The sequence below is a fragment of the Musca vetustissima genome, unplaced genomic scaffold (genome assembly GCF_032173495.1).
Source record: "Musca vetustissima isolate MV318-11 ecotype Yass unplaced genomic scaffold, APGP_CSIRO_Mvet_v1 utg6509, whole genome shotgun sequence".
Classification (NCBI taxonomy): Eukaryota; Metazoa; Arthropoda; class Insecta; order Diptera; family Muscidae; genus Musca; species Musca vetustissima.
Window position 1 is genome coordinate 88,594 of NW_026877974.1, and position 19,181 is coordinate 107,774.

The 19,181-nt window shown below is 34.5% G+C and overlaps 2 protein-coding genes across 3 annotated transcripts; one reads left to right on the plus strand and one right to left on the minus strand.

The window, feature by feature from the left end:
- Positions 1 to 3,027: 3,027 nt before the first annotated feature.
- Positions 3,028 to 7,193, minus strand: LOC133322732 (heterogeneous nuclear ribonucleoprotein 87F-like). The gene is made up of 4 exons (XM_061531694.1): positions 7,130 to 7,193; positions 5,674 to 6,643; positions 5,473 to 5,597; positions 3,028 to 3,130 (listed from the first exon to the last, which is right to left on the minus strand). The coding sequence occupies exons 1-3, from the start codon at positions 7,169 to 7,171 to the stop codon at positions 5,479 to 5,481; spliced, it is 1,131 nt and encodes a 376-aa protein (XP_061387678.1). The 5' UTR covers positions 7,172 to 7,193; the 3' UTR covers positions 3,028 to 3,130; positions 5,473 to 5,478.
- Positions 7,194 to 10,613: 3,420 nt separating this feature from the next.
- Positions 10,614 to 17,786, plus strand: LOC133322733 (serine-arginine protein 55). Of its 2 annotated transcripts, none has more exons than XM_061531695.1 (8): positions 10,614 to 10,752; positions 10,848 to 10,918; positions 10,992 to 11,099; positions 11,860 to 11,959; positions 15,801 to 15,874; positions 15,956 to 16,255; positions 16,329 to 16,490; positions 17,613 to 17,786. In XM_061531695.1, the coding sequence occupies exons 1-8, from the start codon at positions 10,627 to 10,629 to the stop codon at positions 17,749 to 17,751; spliced, it is 1,080 nt and encodes a 359-aa protein (XP_061387679.1). In that variant the 5' UTR covers positions 10,614 to 10,626; the 3' UTR covers positions 17,752 to 17,786. The 2 variants fall into 2 exon arrangements, with proteins under 2 accessions (XP_061387679.1, XP_061387680.1); XM_061531696.1 differs by having other exon boundaries at positions 17,646 to 17,786.
- The last annotated feature ends 1,395 nt before the right edge of the window (positions 17,787 to 19,181 follow it).

Genomic DNA, 19,181 nt, shown 5'->3' on the forward strand with positions numbered 1-19,181 from the left:
AAGAACAGAACTAATAAGAGATGATATATTGCGTACCACCCACCTAGCCAGGATGAGGTCAGAATAGCAATCAATCGGCTGAAGAATAATAGAGCATCAGGTACCGATGGATTACCAACCAGCCCCTGCTGATTAGTACAACTTGGCTAGAGGAGTGCATGCCAAATGATTGGAGCCTCATCATTCTGTGTCCCGTGCACAAAAAAAAGGAGGCAAGAGGATATGTGGCAACTATAGGGGAATTAGTCTCCTTCCCATGAACGACTGAGACCAATGGTCAATGATATTATTGGATCTACAGATCTGGCAATTCTACCATTGACCAAATCTTCACTCTGCGCCAAATCTTGGAAAAGACCCACGAAAAAACATACATATCGACAGACTTATCCGTTCAGAGGTGTTTAAAATCATGTCTGCGTTCGGCTATACTGGTAAACTTTAACGGACAAAAGGTCAGCAGTTAAAAGTCGGAAAGGACCTCTCGGAGCCCTTCAATACCAAACGAGAGTTCAGACCCTTTTAACATCCTGCTGGAAATGACACTCAGTGTACACCAAACAACACATGTTATTCGCCTACGCCGATGACATTGATATAATGGGTTGAACATTGCTAGAGGAACATTGTCAAAGTGGGTCACAGTAAATGGCGAGAATCCCAAATTGATGGCATCAACGCCCAAGAGATCCAGTAGACTCGGACCAAGTGTGGGACATGAGAACTACAGCTTGGAGATAGTTAAAGATTTGATATACCTCGATACCGCCATAAATAAAACTAATCAGAATAGTTTTGGCCAACAGATGCTACTATGGTCTATGTAAGCAATTCAAAAAACAAAAACAAGGCCACCTCCCGTCAGACCAAACTCACACTTTACAAGACGATGATACTACCCGTTTTGGTGCATGGATCTGAAGCATGGGTACTTGCGTAAGCAGATAGGGCAGCTCTTAAAATGTTTGAGACAATAATTATCCGAAAGTTCTATGGGCCGATCTGCGTTGACTTTGAATATCGCCGTCGAATGAGTTGTACCATCTACTCTCAGACATTGGCATTGTCAGTCGTATCGACCTGCAGCGACGACGTTGGAACATGTTGTGAGAATGGATGGGGATGCCCAAAAGGCAAATAAAGGCAAGTGCATTTTGGTAAATCATTTGTCAGAAAAAAATCACCTCACCGTTCAATGGACCAGTCTAACGGTCGATTCACTGTGTTCGGATTGCCTTCCAGGCTCCAACGATAGGTCTGAATTTGAATCGTTTGCACTCTTATCGCTTGATCATTAAAATATCTATTTCAACTTCAAAATATCTCTCTGTTTCAAAAATCCCGATGTGGTCGTTTAATAGAATAATTCTTAATTTCAAACTTTTTACTTGCATTTCATTCAAGCATCAATAAATAGAGTTTCGGCTCAAAAAACATATTTTTTCACAAAACTCTTCAAACCGACGGACTGTTAATATCGAGAATAAGAATATAAATTATCAATTATATACAAATAAATAAACTTACATATTTCCTGATTTCTCACAGCTAGAAAGCCTAGAAACTCTGCGCATAAAAATAACACCTACGTTTTAATTTGTTATTGATTTTCTTTTTATATTTGTCGTGATTGTTGTTTTATGTTTTTTCTTTGTTTTGTTTATTTTGTTGCTCCTTATTAGCTAAAGATCTTACTTAAATTCTATGAAAATAAACTCCTTCTCCTTGTAGTTACAGAATATTCTTTCTTGACAATTTTTCTTTCGATTACTTCAAAATTCACCAAGCGATCATCAATCAAATCATCACATCAGTCCATCAACATTTTGTTGTTGTTGTTGCTTATATAGTTTATATATAAATAAAACAGTCTCACATTATTGTTTCACTACTGACCTGTGTTGTTTTCATTAAGAACTGCCAACAATGTAAATTGGGTAACACCCAGCACACACATCAAAGAAATTGGGCTAAAGAATTAATTACATTTTACACAAAAGGTTGTTTAGTTGGGGCTGCTGTTTTAGTATTTTTTTCTTCTTCTATTTTTCTCTATTTATCATTATCTTTCCTTTAGATTATATGAAATTGAAAAGTGTCTTAAATCTAAGAAAAATATTTTTTGTATATCGATGATTTTTCTTGTTGTATTTAAAAAAATCAATTTCCCAGCAGACAACCATTACCAACAATTCATGTAATAAAACAAGGTTGTGAAACTAATTGTGGAAGTTGTTCTCATCTTCTTTTTTTGTGAATATAAAAACAAATGTTTAGTTTAAGATATTGATCTTTTTTTTGTATTAGTATTTGACATGAAATGCTGCCTTTACTTCTTCTGTTTTATAAAACATTATACTTCCTAGGATTTCTCAAAAATAGAGAAATCCATTAGCTTTTTCTTTTGTAAAATGAAAAATGTTGTTCTGAAGTTTAAATATAAAAAAATTATACATACTACTACAACTAAACTACGAATTATATATAAATGTACTTGTGGTGGGTGGTGTATGGGGGGCACAACAATAAATTCTTTAAATCTTAGTTGTCACACAAGTTAATGCATATATATACGAGGAGGAGTGTCTTCAATTCTTTTCTGTTATAAATAATTTTAATTATTATTAGGTGAGTAAAGAGACAATGCTTAGCTAGCCTACAAAAAAGCTGGATATTTTGTAAGGAGGAACAAGATGTGACATTCCGAGATCTCCGATCTCCGTATTTTGGGAAGATGTTAATATACATATCGGGGGACTTTTTGTTTTGTTAATTTTTTGTCTTTCTCTCACAAAACTCCAACAGTCTCAATACTATACAGGCTGAACATGAAATGTTTTGTATTTAATAGCAGCATCTCAGTACAGATGATGACTACTACACAACAACTTAGGCTTACTTAATATATCTGCTATAATTTCGATATGCCTGCCTGCCTTGCCTTGCCTGTTACAGTTTGTCTGCCTTGCATATACCTTTGCTTGTTTGTTTGTTTGGGAGCCTAGAGTGTTCTTATAATCTTCCTTCTCACACATCATCTTCTTCTTGTTTTATCCTTGCATGTTTTTTCCTGCCTGCCTGCCTCTTTATCATTTTGCTTGATAGTTATTATGTCTTTGCTATATTATACCTATTTACGGAGGAAAAATATTTATAATCAGATTAGGTTTTAAATAAATTTATAAGAAGACAAAAAATTGTAAAAAGTTGTCAGCGTTTTGATGACCGAAAATTTGAATTTTCTTTTTTTCGTTGGGTACAACAGAGCGCTGATAAATGTAATATATATATATAATATATATATATATATATTAAATGTGATGTTCGAAATAACAAATATTTTGGAGTAGTAAATGTATAGTGGTTTCTGGAACCGATCTTAGCCTTGTGGCTAGATTCCCATTCATGAAAAATTAAATTAAAACACATTCCAAATTTGAAAATGTCATTATCAACAACGTAGGGCTTAAGTTGAGTTTAGGGGCGGCTCATCTCCAATTTTTCTGAAATTTTTACCACAGGTAGATCTCGTCTCCCTGATCACGAAAATATATGACATTCATGGGGGAAACCCATATTTCCCGAAATATGGACCTCTGAAGTTCCGTAATTCATATGCTGATAACTTGGACATTTATGGGCCGACAATCGTAATATTGACGGATATTTGGAGAAACATGTTTATTTAAAAGAAAATTTCGATCGCATAACCGAATTTTCTATCTGTCCATAGGAGAAAGTCTTAAATCCCCGGCCGAAGGCCGGCTATATAAGAACAACTTTGAAATAAAGGAAATTTTAATCGCGTAGCCAATTTTTCCACCTGTCCATAGCTATTTAGAAAAAAATAGTTTAAAAAATATTGTTGATGCGTTAGCCGAATTTTCCGCCTGTCCATAGGAGAAAGTCTTAAATCCCCGGCCGAAGGCCGGCTATTTTTGATAAACAAAAATTTCAGAAAAATCGGAGATGAGCCCCTAAACTCAACTTGTTCCATCGATATGTCTTTTTAAACTATTTTGATGATATATACCAGGGACCGTAACGGTTATAACTTATATCAAATCAGGTAAAAAATAACTGTTATTATGTGACCTAAATAAAAAAATCCACTTTAATTATTTATTTTTTAACGGAAAAAATAAACGTTGATTTTTAACTGTTAAAAATGATTTTTATTTTTTCTGTCAAAAATAAGTCTTTTTGGGATTTTTATTTTTTCCGTCAAAAATAAAAGTCTTTTTGGGACTTTTATTTTTTCCGTCAAAAATAACAGTCTTTTTGGGACTTTTATTTTTTCCGTCAAAAATAAAAGTCTTTTTGGGACTTTTATTTTTTCCGTCAATAATAAAAGTCTTTTTGTGATTTTTATTTTTTCCGTCAGAAAATAAGCCTTTTTACGTAAATAAACATATAGAGTTTGGTACCAGTTATATAACCTTTGACCTAATAGTCAGGGGAATGATTCTTTAATTTATATTCATGATTTGGTACACTAGACTATTTTTTAAAAATGTATAACAAATATTTTTTACCTTTGATCTTGATTACTTATGTGTACACTTATTGTAATAAGGACAGAGATTTATAAATTGTAATTTTATAACAGATTACAAGTTGTATAAACTTCTTTACATAAAAAGAGTTTTATTTCCTGACGGAAAAAATAAAAATCCCAAAAAGACTTTTATTTTCTGACGGAAAAAATAAAAATCCCAAAAAGACTTATTTTTGACGGAAAAAATAAAAGTCCCAAAAAGACTGTTATTTTTGACGGAAAAAATAAAAATCGCAAAAAGACTTTTATTTTTGACGGAAAAAATAAAAATCATGTTTAACAGTTAAAAATCAACGTTTATTTTTTCCGTTAAAAAATAATCCTTAACATGGGAACTGAGAGTGTTTTCTCAAGATCACTCAATATCCTTAATGGGCTCCTCAGTACGAATCTATTGGTATATTGGTGTCCCATGTCTCTAACATCAAGATTTTTTTGTTCGCATTTTAAAAAATAACTGTTATTTTCGGTCCCTGATATATACTAAAACTAGGAGTTGGTTCGAATTATGTTAATCCAAATTGTATCTATGCAGTAAAAATTTGCTAACGTCATTTTCAACACTGTCGGATGCAGTAGTTATAACGGTATACCGTTAAAAAAATCTGTGTCGCTTTAAACGATTTAGGCTGAACATTTTTGTTGTAATTGGTTACTTTTCATATTAATCTCTTTTTTTTTTAAAAAAGATTTAGAAATTTTCATATAAAGGATTTATAACTTCTTCATATGAAATATATGGAAAGATTTTTTAGAAGAAATATCAATTTTTTTACGTTTGTTTATAGCAAACATTTTACTTTGAAGTGTTGAAATCTTTGTTATTTCCTCATCATCACATTTAATTAAAAAAAAATAATTTTCTTCATCGTCCAACCCCTCTCCCTCTCATTATCTCCCCTCATAAAACTTACCTTAACTTAGTATCTTCTATTTCCGCCGCCGCCACCACCCATATTACCGCCACCGGGACCACCACCACTGTTGTAGTTGTTTCCACCAAATCCACCACCGGCTTGATTGCCACCTTGATTACCGCCTAAAAGACAAATAAAAACAAAATGTGTTAGTCCTGCTGCTGTTCTGACAACCGGCATTTTAAAATCAAAACTTACCCTTGTTGAATCCATACGGTGCCGGTCTGTTATTACCAAAGTTATTACGTTGTGGACCACCACCATAACTTTGTTGGTAGTCATTGCCAAAGTTGCCACCGCCGCCGCCACCATTGTTACCCCAGCCGCCACCACCACCATTGGGTTGTGGTCCACCAAATCCAGCATCATTGCCATTCCAATTATTACCTTGGTTATTCCAAGGAGCCGGTTGGCTATTCCAACCGCCGGGACCGCCACCTTGACCACCACCAAAGTTACCACTGTTGCCGAAGTTATTGCCACCCCAGTTGCCACCATTTTGACGGTTACCTCCCCAGCCACCTTGATTGCCACCACGATCATTGTTGCGTCCGCCACGTCCACCCTGGGGACCGCCACGGCCACCACCACCTTGGTTGCCGCCACCACCCCCTCCCTGACGATCCATATCTTGCTTAGCTATGGCTTTTTTTACATCCAGATTTTTATTCTTAATGGTGTGAGACTTTTGCAAGATGATCTTGTCGACGGGATCGTAGTCGTCGAATTCGACAAAGGCAAAACCGCGTTTCTTGCCAGTCTCCTTATCCGACACAATATTGATGCCCAAAATATTGCCATAGCTTTTGAAGTATTCTCGCAAGCATTCTTCATCGTGATCTTCACGTAGACCACCAACAAACAATTTCTTGACTGTGGCACCGGCATTGGGATTGTCAATATCCTGACGTGGTACAGCACGTTTCGGTTCAACGGTGCGACCATCGATTTTATGAGGACGGGCATTTTGGGCATTATCAATCATGTAGGAATGCGAATAGGTGATGAAACCAAAACCACGGGAACGCTTGGTCTTGGGATCTTTCATGACAACAACATCGACAATGTTGCCCCATTTCTCAAAATGGGCCTTCAGTCCTTCGTCTGTGGTGCGGTAATCGAGACCGCCAATGAACAATTTGCGAAGTTGCTCAGGCTCGGAGATGGGCTAAAGAAAAGATTGAAAAACATACGTTAATAAAAATGGAACTACGACACCAAAACTTTCTTAAAAAGTGACGCATTGTCACAAATATATTCAACACGAACAATGGGGTTAATAACTGTTTATCTTTCTACCACAAAGAACAATTATTAATAAAATAAAGAACTGTGTGTGTGCCTGTCTGTATGTGTACCTTAGGTAGCTGTGAATTGCATTTTTTACATTTAATGTGGGTAAAAAAACCTAATTTTTTTATAGAAAGTACAGCCACATTTAAAGGCGGTAGCCATTTTGATTTTTCACCGAAAGACGCATTGTATACATACACAGTTCTTTTTTGCAATATGTTAGTTTTCTAACAAAAATAAAAATCGATCGAGTAGGCAAAGGAGAAAATATAGTTTTCTAAAAATGAAATGCATTTTCATTAGGAGATATTTAATCAACTGCTTTGCAATGAAAACCATTTTTTATGTTCTTAATTCTTACCTCGTCATCGTTGTAGTTTCCATTTTCTTGTTTGTCAGACATTTTGTATTTGGGAATTTAATAAAAAAAGAACACTCGAAAAACTAAAGATCACGTTTGTATTTTAATTTTTCCCGTTGGAAATTAGAACCTTGTGTTGATTAATGAACCGAAAATTACGACGAAGCTACCACGATTAAAATGCACAAGTTTACCGGGCGGCGTCCTACAACGTAATGAAAACTGCTTTCCCTAATTTCATTTATTAACCCGAACGCCTTTTCGTTATATGCACAGAGTCGGTATAATATTAGTTAACGACGTCAGTTGTAAATGTGTTTCCCAGTGTAGGTACTTTAACGGCGTCTATTTTACTCAAAGCGGCGTCGTTATGTACAATAATGTGTTTACACCATACACATTAGTTAGTTACTAGTCACACGGTCAAATTTTGTTTTAAATTAAATTGAGTTTATGGGCGAATGAGTTTAGAGGAATAAAAGGTCGTGCAGATATTCTTGTACTCCTCAATTTTCTTTTATTTCGTTATTCATTTTAAAAAACTGAAATTCGCTGCAGAAAAGTTTTACATTTACTTTCATTTTATGTTTTCTGTCATGGTACAATTATAAAAGGTAACAGAAAATTCCAGCTGATTTGATTCCAACGTAATATTAGTGTCAATATGAATTTGACAAATTATGTTTTTAAACATCACCCAACAGGAAAACTGGGAACGCATTCAATTCGAATTTGTTCTTTATTAAATGTCCTCCCGTATTCAATTTACTCAATCTGCCTGCTGGGAAAGTTTGAGGAAGCAAATCTTTCTTCAAGGAACAACTCGCTATTCCCAGCATTTTCATATGTGTTACACATATATATGGTAATGGCTCAATTATAGGAAAGATGTGGAAGCGATAGAAATATACATTTTATAGATTTTCATTCATGTTTTTCAATTTTTATTTTGAGGATTCAAAAATATTTCATTTTCAAAATAAAAATAATTTAATGATAATTTGTTTGTTTGTTTACATTTTTCTGTCAAATAAGGTGACACTAGTAGAACTTACAACAACAAATTTCCATGTGATTGTTGTATCGTTTTTTGTACAACAACACTTGCTGTTACCTCCTATTATTATACCATAGTTTTCTGTCTGCAAACAAACGCCTAGTCAGTTAATAAAATTAAAATCAACAAAAAATATCTGTACAAATTAAAATAAAATTTTAATGTCTCCATTGCAAGCCATGGCTATAGCTTCATCAAAAAATTCAAGAGTACCTTTCATAATTAAACTTTTTCTTTTAATTCCATTAATTATAGGCTTTGTGTACATGTAAGAGTTTAAATAAATAAATAAATAACTTTCATGAACAATGGTCAAACGAGAAAAAAATGTGGGGAACAATTAGAAAATTCATAAATTTGACGCAAACATTATTTGCGTGTATAAACGACAATGAAATTTTTAAAGAAATTGAGAAGAAATTTTGTCATGAAAATCTTCTCGTGTGACTAACAGCAGAACTTTTGGGTGTAATTTTGTTTGCTTAAAATCAAGGCCTATTTATTATGTTATCCAGTAAGTTGTCTATGCAAATAACACATGTGTTCAAATGCAAAAAAAATATATCAAGTGGCGTGAAAACAAAAATGCAACTCTGTAGGCAATTTTTCGACACATAACTAAAACACGAAAAATGAATGAAATGTTAAATTTCTTCCCTAAATCGAGTAGGGAATAAATTGAAATGTTTGTTTTATCCATAAATAATTTTCATTACAATTTGCAATTGCTTAGAATATTATGTCAAATAAATTTAAAAATATTCAAATTTAATTGAAATGAAAACGATGTTTTTAATGCGTCCGTCTTGAAGTAATTACTTTGTTATGGATGTAACAAATACTGGATTTTGGAAAGAAATCATAACCTTTCATTGATTTTTCGCGTTTTAGCTTTGTGTTTTAAAAAATCGGAAAGCTGCTGTTTTTTTTTTCTCAAGTCTAATGTCAAGAATTTTCGACTTTGTTTACGTTTTTATAATAGAAGTCAATTCACAAAAGTGAATTTTGATGACCTTTTTTTATAGGCCTTGGTTTAAATCTTAAAAAACCTTAAACGCCATTTATATTAAAACTTTTACCGGGTTAACCTACTCTATGAGGATTTATTTGACATGTATACAATGAAATAGACAATTGAAACCCACTTGGTGAAGGAAATCCGGTACAATGTAAACTTAATATATCTTATAAAATATTTGATTTTTCCGAAATCGGTTCAGACATATGCAAATTTGCAGGTTTACTGGTAAAATGTATATCCTCCTCCTCTTTGAAGATTTATTCGACATAAATGCAATAGAGCTGACAAAATTCATTGGGTTTACTAAACTAAGTACAACTTAAATACACTATAAATATACCGAGTACTCCAAAGCCAGATATTTGAAATGCGTTGCAATCGAACAGCGACAATGAAAATAGCTACATGTAAGTGTTGCCAACTTTTGATAGAGGAACTATTCGAAAATGAAACAACACAATCAATTCAGATGACGCTACATAATTTGTTGTTTTTGTTTAATATTAACTCAATCTAAATGAAAAACCATTTCAAGATTTCAAACAAACTTTTTAGAAGATTTTGTCAAAAAAATATGTACTATTTATCTATCAAAATTTACCCATTTTCCAATTTTTCCTTAAATATTTCCCTTGCTTTAGACGAATGGCATATTTGGTCACAATTATCCCTTTTCTTTTTTTACTATGCACATGTTCAATAAAATGCCAACCGCACATACCTATATCTTTCTTTATATAGACAATAAAGTATTATTTTTATTGTTGTAAAACTCGCATTAATGAAAAGTGCGCCTTTTTTCTTTAGATTTGCCAAACAAGAAAACCGCGTTTTATTCCATTTTATTCCTATTTGTATTATTGTTTACACTCTATCGGCGTATTCTTATAATTTTTCAGTACATACAGTAACGCCGTTACCTACTCTCAGACGTATGGCTCAGTTCTCTTTACTCGTGATACACATAAGTATTCGTTCATTACTTCCGTTCAGTGGCGTCGTGAGTTATCATTGTAGTGCTGGAATTAAAAAGTGAAGATTTTATAGAAATTTGTAGAAATAGTTTTCGGGAAAACACGTTTTTAACATTAAGCTAAATTTATTTAGCGAAAAAAGGTGAGAATTTGTGCGAAAATTTGTTGTAAAATGGATAAAAATCAAGCCGACGAAAACAATATTGGTTTGGCAGATGGACAAATTCTGTACCCGGTGACGCCATATTGCAATTTCAATAGAAAAAATGTGTTTTGCGCAGAACTGTATTTTTTATATCGGCTTTTGCGATAACGTATAGTAGATTTTTTTTCCTCCTCGCTTACAATTTTGTTAATTATATAAAGGACGTTTATTTTATTGATTTAAGGAAGAATTGGAAGTAGACACGCAAAAAAGTAATAGACTACTGCTGAACTGAAAAATATGGTGGGATCACGCGTTTATGTCGGAGGTTTGCCCTATGGTGTAAGAGAACGCGATTTGGAGCGTTTTTTCAAGGGATATGGCAGAACAAGAGACATTTTAATCAAAAATGGTTATGGTTTTGTGGTGAGTTTATTAAAGAAATGAAAAAAAAATACAATACCTCATACAACAAAAAGGGAAATTTGCTCATACATGTGTGTTGGTTCGTCTTTTTTCAGGAATTTGAAGATTATCGTGATGCTGACGATGCGGTTTACGAATTAAACGGGAAAGAATTACTTGGTGAAAGGTACTATCTATTATACTCACAAAATAAATATAATTTGTTGAAATTAACAATAAATTTTTTTTATTACTTTCAGAGTTGTGGTTGAGCCAGCTCGTGGAACGGCTCGAGGTGGTGGAGGACATCGGGACAGATATGATCGCTATGACAGTGGCCGTCGTGGTGGTGGTCGCTACAATGACAAGTAAGTATAATATTAATGTATATTCCCTTATGATAATGCATGGCACTATAGGGGTAGTTTTAACAGAAATGTTTGTGGCTTGATTAGCAGCCGCCTCAAGCAGCAGTATTAAGTGTGGTCATAACTGACGATATTTAATTAATTGAATAAGTAACAGGCAGGATAATCATTTACCAAAACAGTCACTAGCAAGTGATTGCTATATTGCATTAAAGTATGAAAACATCGTATTTATTACTAAGCAATTCTTTATATTTGTTTTTTTTTCGTAATTTTTCATCGCATTTTGTTGAAAAAAAGAAAAACATTTTAAGAATTGGGACTCTAGGCCACATGGATAGGCACTTTGAACACTGTTTTCTGTATATATGTGTACTTAAATTAAAAATGCTGTATCAAATATTCATGTAGAACAAGTAAAAAATTATCAATACCTGCGGCTGGTAATTTTTCTTTTTTATCAGTCTTATATCAGTCGATTCCAAAAATCTAGAATCACCAATGTTAAAAATTATATTTTATAAAAAGTCAAATTTTTGTCTGGTCTCAAGGCCGATGTTTTGTTTCCCACGCTTGTAAAATGATGGATCGGTCATAGCCTTAATTGGTTTAAAAATTACAAAGTCCAAAAATTTGAATACCATAACTATGAATGTAAAACATTCTAACTTGATTTAAAAAGTGTTACAAATAATAAATCCATCATGTTTCTATTTGTTAATTTTTCATACATTAATTTTTCTTCATTTCAATTTTTCAGAAACAAAAATAACAACAGATCTAATTCACGTTATGGACCTCCATTGCGCACTGAATATCGTCTTATTGTTGAGAATTTGTCCAGTCGTGTTAGCTGGCAGGTATGTATTCGAATGTTTTTAGCAATTACTATTTTTTTTACTACTGGTAGATTATAGATATTCCTTCCCCCAAACTTAGCAATAAATAATTTATTTTTGAATAAAGTACTCAAAACATACGAAGAAGAAGAGACCCACCCATCAAATATTTAACAATGTAACAAATTTATGATACATTGCAAACATAAATTCGTTTTTTATATTTCCTTGAATCCCAAATGATATGTACTTTTTCCCAAAATTATACTAAAAATAAGTCATGTTTTTAATACAATGCATGCATTTTTAAATCCCAAGTTTAAACATCCAATTTTATTAAATATATATTTTTTGTTGCAATAATAACATATCCATTATGTATCCCCCCATCCCCCTTTGCCTTACTAGTTTTTTTATACATATATTTAGTACATATATATATTTTATATACATAAAAATTTATGTACATATATACATATATATAAGCTTAGAATCGAAAGAAACTGACTTACTGTTATCATTTTACCCCTTCATTATTATTTCTATTTCGTAAAATGTAAACGACCAAAAACAAAAAAAGAAAACGAATATTTTAAAACCGAGATGCGCCACAAATCATGGGTACATCATCAAACCTCAAATACTACAGCTCGCGTCCTAACTCTACTAGTGGTCAAAAACAATATGAGAATTGTGACTAGAACTACTAAAACAAGATCTAATCTTGGGCGATGATCGATCAAAAGGCCAACGAGAGGATGATGAACACAAAATATGATGCACATCATGGAGAGATGCCATTATCATTTTATTGGTTCATTTGAACATGAGCGTTCGTGTTTGTTTTACAATCTTTATTTTTTGATGTGTGCGAGTTGTGAGTGTTGATTGTGTGTAAATCCAGAGACCATGATGATTGACTGGCAACTTGACAGGGACCAAAAGTAAATAGTACCCCCATATATATACACACACAGCGCAACATTGATGGCCGCCGGCCTAGCCAGGTCCAGTGTAACGCAGTTTATGTCAGGCTTACCATAACAAACTTCACACGGCGGCTACTACGCACTAAATATAACAAACAAACTGCATCGCATCGACGATAATTTCTATCAAAATTATGGATACATTGGCTCCAAAGAAGTCACCCATGGATTGGTGGGTTGGTTTGTTGCTTCTAGGCTACATTATGATGAGAGGCATATTCATACAAATATCTCCACAATTCGGATGAAGACGACCGACCGCGAGTGGTTGCGATCCATCCCAAGACTACATTATCCCATTCTTTGTTGTGTCCAGTGCCCGCACGCACTTTCTATAAAACGGGAATTTCATCATTTCTTGGCACAATACTGTATAGCTCGGGAGCAAGCAAAAGGGAGGGACAAATGTACACATTTGCTCTATGTATTTCTGTACCCAACCTGTTTTTGTTGCTTCCAGTGCAATACACTGTAGTCTTCTGTCATAATAATGATGAAATTCGTATACCATTTTTATACGTGCGTGTGGGTGCGTGTGTCTCTTTTGAGAGGTTGTGCAAGATGAGCTACCTACCGACATTTTTTAGGTATTTTAAATAAATCAAAAAAATGATGAATACACGATTAAACATTAATATTTTTGCCATATAAACATTTAATTTTAGAATTTAAAGCTTTGTGTCTATATATCATGTATTCGTTCAGTTCCGTTCGCTGGCCATTTAAGATCTTAAATTGAAGCCATAATGGAGACGTGTGCCTGAAGTCCGTCCCAATGGGAATTTCAAAAAACAAAAAACTAATGAAATACACAAAACTAAAATTTCAGTTGGATTAGAGGCTGGCTAACAAAACCAACAGGGTGGTGGTCTTTCGTTCCATATATCGAGTGGGTTTTTTGATGAATGATGGCTTTGGAGGAAACAGTAGAGGAGGGCTCTTCTCATTATGCTGTCTGAAACACAAACACAAAGACCAAATGAAAATAAAACAAGACTCCAACAAAGTCTTTCTTTGCCTAGTTTCTTTGTTTGGTGGATTCTACACATCTTCCTGATCGATGATGATGAACTGTGCAAAACCTACAAAACGAATACAAACAACAATATCCAAGAGCTAAAGGCTTTCCACTCCAGTCAAGTTAAATGTCAAAATGTGTGTGGGATTTTATTAAATGACTTGATTGATGACAATTTTTGATGATATATGATAATGAGGACGACGACGACGACCGACAGAGCCTTATCAAGTCGTCGTGTCAAATGGCCATATATATGGATAACTGATGTCCGGTGTATCCCAGCGGACTTTTGAGGGCTTTCGGATGTGTGATGCAGCGCCGGTTTTCCTAAATTCAACACACCCACAAAAAATAAACATGTCTTTTTGTTATGAGAAGGCATGCTGACAATTTTTCTCTTTTTCAGTAAACGCTGGCGAACGTTTTGTTGCGAAAATGGTTTGGCCCAATGCGCATACATCCCTAGAGTCAGTCAGACAGACAGATCAGAAACTTTTTCAAAGAACGCATGATGAGGAGGGTAGTTGGTGTTGTTCCTCTGGCATATTCCCAGATTACTGGCCATGACTCTGGACTTGTGTCGTCGTATCCCGCCCGCCCGGCCTTCCGTCCCATATTGAGGCAGCCCCCCGCTATCAAATACAATTCATTGTGCTAATACATATATCTAGGATGTTTTGGTTACTCCTCCTATATTGTAGCAGCGCGCTGACTCTTCCTCCTCCTCTCTGGCTTGGCTTGTGTATCATGTTTATGGTTTAAACGCAGAGCAGTTATTTGTACTTTTGTTCCTTTTGTGTGTGAGATGTGTACTGTTTTCGTCGTTTAGTGTAGTATATTGGAAAACAATACACACAACGACGATGACGACGATTGAGCGACGCTCGTTTGCCGCGAATCTCCCCAATTTTGTAAGACAAGACGAGGACCAAAATGAGGATGGTGATGATGATGTGTGTGTGCCCCCACAAAATTCCCCCCAAACTAAAATGATTATGTGCGTCGTTAATACTGAGGTGCCATGTGTGAACGACGAACGTCTCTCTACAACTTGACCAGATTTACAGCATTTTGAGAAATTCCGTTTACCTTGCAACTATCCACCACACCCACATCTCAAACACTAAACATTGTTGTGTTCCTCACGTGTCCGTGTGTGTGTGTAAACTTGGTCAGTTGGTCGATGATGACGACGACGACGACAGACGTAATCTCTGGTTGTTGATTTGGTCCGAACACGAAACACGTTACAAGTAAAAACAGAAAATGTACTAAGTAAGAACTTCTTTCAACAAGTCAAGAAAAAAGTTGATTTTTCGTTTTCTTAATATATTATAGTAATTGTTATTGAAATTTTTTTAATATATTCACAAATTAAGAGTTTCAAACACAAGCAATTGAATAGACGCAACAGCATTTACATAGTCTCATGGCTGCTATTGGAAAGGAGGAGGCATTTCAGGCACTTCTATACCCCCCAAGAACTCGTCGTGTTCGCTCGCATAACAGGATTTCTTCGCTCAACAAGGAGGGCAATGGTGGTCGGTCGGTCAGCCTACTTCTGGTCCTTGTAGTTGCGATGCTTAAGTTTTTCTACCTCCCCGGCACTTAGTTCCGCTCAGGCAGCACATACTATCGACAGGGATGACTATAGGCAGGCAATAACTCGATTTTCCTTTTGAGCCCTGAGCTCTCTCTCCGCTATTGTAAATTGCTGAAGCGGTTCTATTCAATTCACAATGTGTTGCTCTTGTCGTACTCTGCAATCTGATTAGCTAATGAATATTTCTTCTTTGCTTTTTGTTTTCTTTTTTCTATGACACTTATTCGCAAATATTTTTTGGATAAAAAGGATTTGAAAGATTATATGCGTCAAGCTGGAGAAGTCACATATGCCGATGCCCATAAGCAAAGACGTAATGAGGGGTGAGTTTATTCTTGCGCTCTATTTATATAATTTATATATTATATTTATAATTAATGGACAAAATTTTGATTTTTTTGCAGTGTGGTTGAGTTCGCTTCGTTGTCTGACATGAAGACTGCGATCGAGAAATTGGACGATACTGATTTGAACGGTCGCCGCATACGTCTGGTTGAAGACCGTCGAAGCGGTCGCGGGCGTGGTGGACGCGGCCAATCTGGCTCATCCAGTTCACGCTCTCGATCACGTTCTCGCAGACGTTCGCGCTCCCGCTCTCGTCGCTCCTCGCGTTCTCGATCAAAGTCACGAAGCCGATCCAAATCACGTGGAGCTCGTTCCAAATCCAAGTCCCCAGTTAAGTCCCGTTCACGCTCTCGTTCAAAGTAAGTATAATTGTTTACCGTGATGTCGTCGAACATGTCGTCCTAATCCTAATCTGTCGTTTTATTGTTACAGCAAATCTCGTGAACTTTCCAAATCGAAATCCAAATCACCACGTTCCCGCTCCCGTTCACGTTCTGTGAAACGCGATGATTCCCGTTCTCGTTCCCGTTCCGTTTCGAAGCGTGAATCTCGCTCGCGCTCCCGCTCCAAGTCGCGTCGAGACTCTCGTTCACGGTAAGTTGCTGTTTATTGATTGCATCTCAAGTGTTTTTATTAAATCAATATTTTCTGTTTTTTGTTTTATTTTCTGTTTCGCTACCATTTTTACTACACATACACTTGATTTGATATTGGTGTAATCCAAACAACCACCACCACAACAACAACAACTGATTGAAAATAATATACAATTCATTTAAATTTGTCATGATGCAAAAAATTTATACTACGGCGGATGTTGTCTGTCTGTCACTCTGATGTGATGTCGGTCGGTCGGTCTCGTCTCTAACTATGTGTGTATGTGTCTCAATGAATATTGTTGAGTACGTTCTTGTTTACAATTTCAATACCACAAATCCCCATATTTCCCCCCTTTATGACATTTCTTTGGAATTTTCTTTTTCCCTCATTCTCCCTTCCCCCCTGTAATTTGTATTTGTATTCTTCTTCCGTTTGTAATTTGAATTTGTTTTGCATAAACTCTTAAAAATATCTATTTTTTTAATCGTTTGGAAAAAAACTTATCCAAAAACAAAACAGATCTTAAAATTTGATCCTATCTACTACAAGTAAGAGACGAATCGAAAATTCAAATTTCTGTTTCCTATCTCCCTTTCTCGTGTAAGTGCCATCACAATGTATTTTTTTTTTATTATTATTGATTCCTTTTCTATTATGAAAACATTCAGTAGACCTTTAGTCCTCTTCCCATATTGCTACAAATTCTAAAATGTTTGGATAATTTAAAATTTTAATTTGAAAAATATTTCCAGTAAGGACAACCTCCTAAATATTACATGTGATGGTGCAGTACGATATTTTTCTACTCCTTTATAAACATTTTCATTTATTTTCTTTTCTGCTGCTTTTCCTCTATATTATTAAAGGCATTTTGCAATGTTTATTGAAAATATTTTGTAAAAAATTATCAACCTGACATATATTCCTGATGTTTTTTGTTAATTCTTTTGCTGCTGCATTTCATCAATTTCAGAATGCCTTTGCTTTTTGTATTTTCATTCTAATTTTGTATACAATAATTGTTTTGTGTGTTCCCTCCATATTTTTCTCCAGTACTTTTTGCTAATTTTCAAATATGTTTCCATTTTTTCTTTTTCCATAATCGTATTATTTCAGCGATCGTTCTGCTTCTCGTGACAACAAATCCAGATCCCGATCCCGTTCTCGTTCTCGTTCCAGATCACGATCCCGCTCAGCATCACCGAAAAATGGCAATGCCTCTCCAGACAGAACAAACGAGAGTATGGATGATTAGATTGTAGCAACATATTAGAATTCACATTTTGACGCGTAATATATAGGCGCCATTATTATTCGTCTTTCCTTCTTCTCTCCTTTTTTTATTATTTTTACCTCTTAAAAAGCTCTTTTTCTTTATGTATTTTTTTAACTTTAAAATTATGATTACAAACCAAGAAAAAAAGGCAAGAAAAGAAATTTAAACTGTAACAAAATTATACAAAATAGTGTAGAGGAATATGTAGAAATGATGATGATCGATCGCCGCCCCACATAGTTGTAACCTTTAGACACAAGTTGTTAGAAACCCGGCAATGCTACTCTCCTATGGTAGGGATTTGTTGTTGTTTCCAATTTGCTCTATGGTTCTTTCTCTATAGTAGGCAACGGTCGATCCATCAGTCAGTTATTACGTTTACCACTTGAAGAAAAACAAAACAAAAACAACATATTCTTTTTTATGTATTTCCAAAAACAAAACAAAAAAATATTTAATTGTCCATCCAAAAAACACAATCCCCCGCCCTACCTACCAAAAATATACTACATACATATATACATTAAAGCATATGTGTGCTATTCTTATAATGAACATGATATGTAATGAAAAAAATAACAAAAACCAAAACAAAAAATAAAATATATGACATTTCTGCAAATTTATTCCATCTTCAAGAAAAACAACCATCCTGCCTATGTGTTTCTGTGTATCCCCCTCCTACTTTGTAAAACACATTTTGAAAAGATTGCGGTTTATATAATAAGAAGATACAAAAACATAGATGAGCAGAAAAACCTTATCCCCCTCTATATAGATAAGTTCACATGAAAATAAAGAAAACAATCTAATGTAAAGTTTTGTTTTTTTTTATTATTAAATTTTAAAGGAATCAATGTTTAATATACGTTGATAATTTGTACAAGAAAGGAAGATTGGGTTTCCCATTTAATAATGGGAGCTATATCTGAATCTGAACCAATTTTTACTGGGGTTCGTTCTTAGACCGATTACGTGAGCTGTGCCATTCGGATCATATGTGCGACCTGTACTACTTGGTTTAATATCCTGTATCATGATGTGAATTGATTATTTGTTTGTTTTTTTTTTTGCCCATCACTATAATGGTGAAGGATATATTAAATGTGTCATTCTATTTGCAACACCTCATTCTAACTATTAGTAGGACGTGAGCCAGGAGGGAGAGGATTTAATAAGGAAAAAAATTAAAAAAAAAACATCTTAACAGCTGTTGTTATCAATTCACAGTACACCGTTGTCTTCAGAACTAAGTTCCGTTGACTCATTACAGTGAATCATTTCAATGAACTAAATATTTCTTTAAATAACAACAATAATTATCAAATACTTTTGATTTTTACTTGATTTTTGTTGTTTAGGCTGGATAAATTTTGTACTTTTTACATAAATTCTTTTACCATCCATTT

Coding starts and splice junctions, on each gene's coding strand:
- LOC133322732 (XM_061531694.1), bottom strand. CDS start 7,171: ATGTCTGACAAACAAGAAAATGGAAACTACAACGATGACGAG. Junction 6,644..7,129: donor GAAACTACAACGATGACGAG/GTAAGAATTAAG, acceptor TCTTTTCTTTAG/CCCATCTCCGAGCCTGAGCA. Junction 5,598..5,673: donor ACCGTATGGATTCAACAAGG/GTAAGTTTTGAT, acceptor TTTGTCTTTTAG/GCGGTAATCAAGGTGGCAAT.
- LOC133322733 (XM_061531695.1), top strand. CDS start 10,627: ATGGTGGGATCACGCGTTTATGTCGGAGGTTTGCCCTATGGTGTAAGA. Junction 11,100..11,859: donor GGTGGTCGCTACAATGACAA/GTAAGTATAATA, acceptor TCAATTTTTCAG/AAACAAAAATAACAACAGAT. Junction 11,960..15,800: donor CCAGTCGTGTTAGCTGGCAG/GTATGTATTCGA, acceptor TTGGATAAAAAG/GATTTGAAAGATTATATGCG.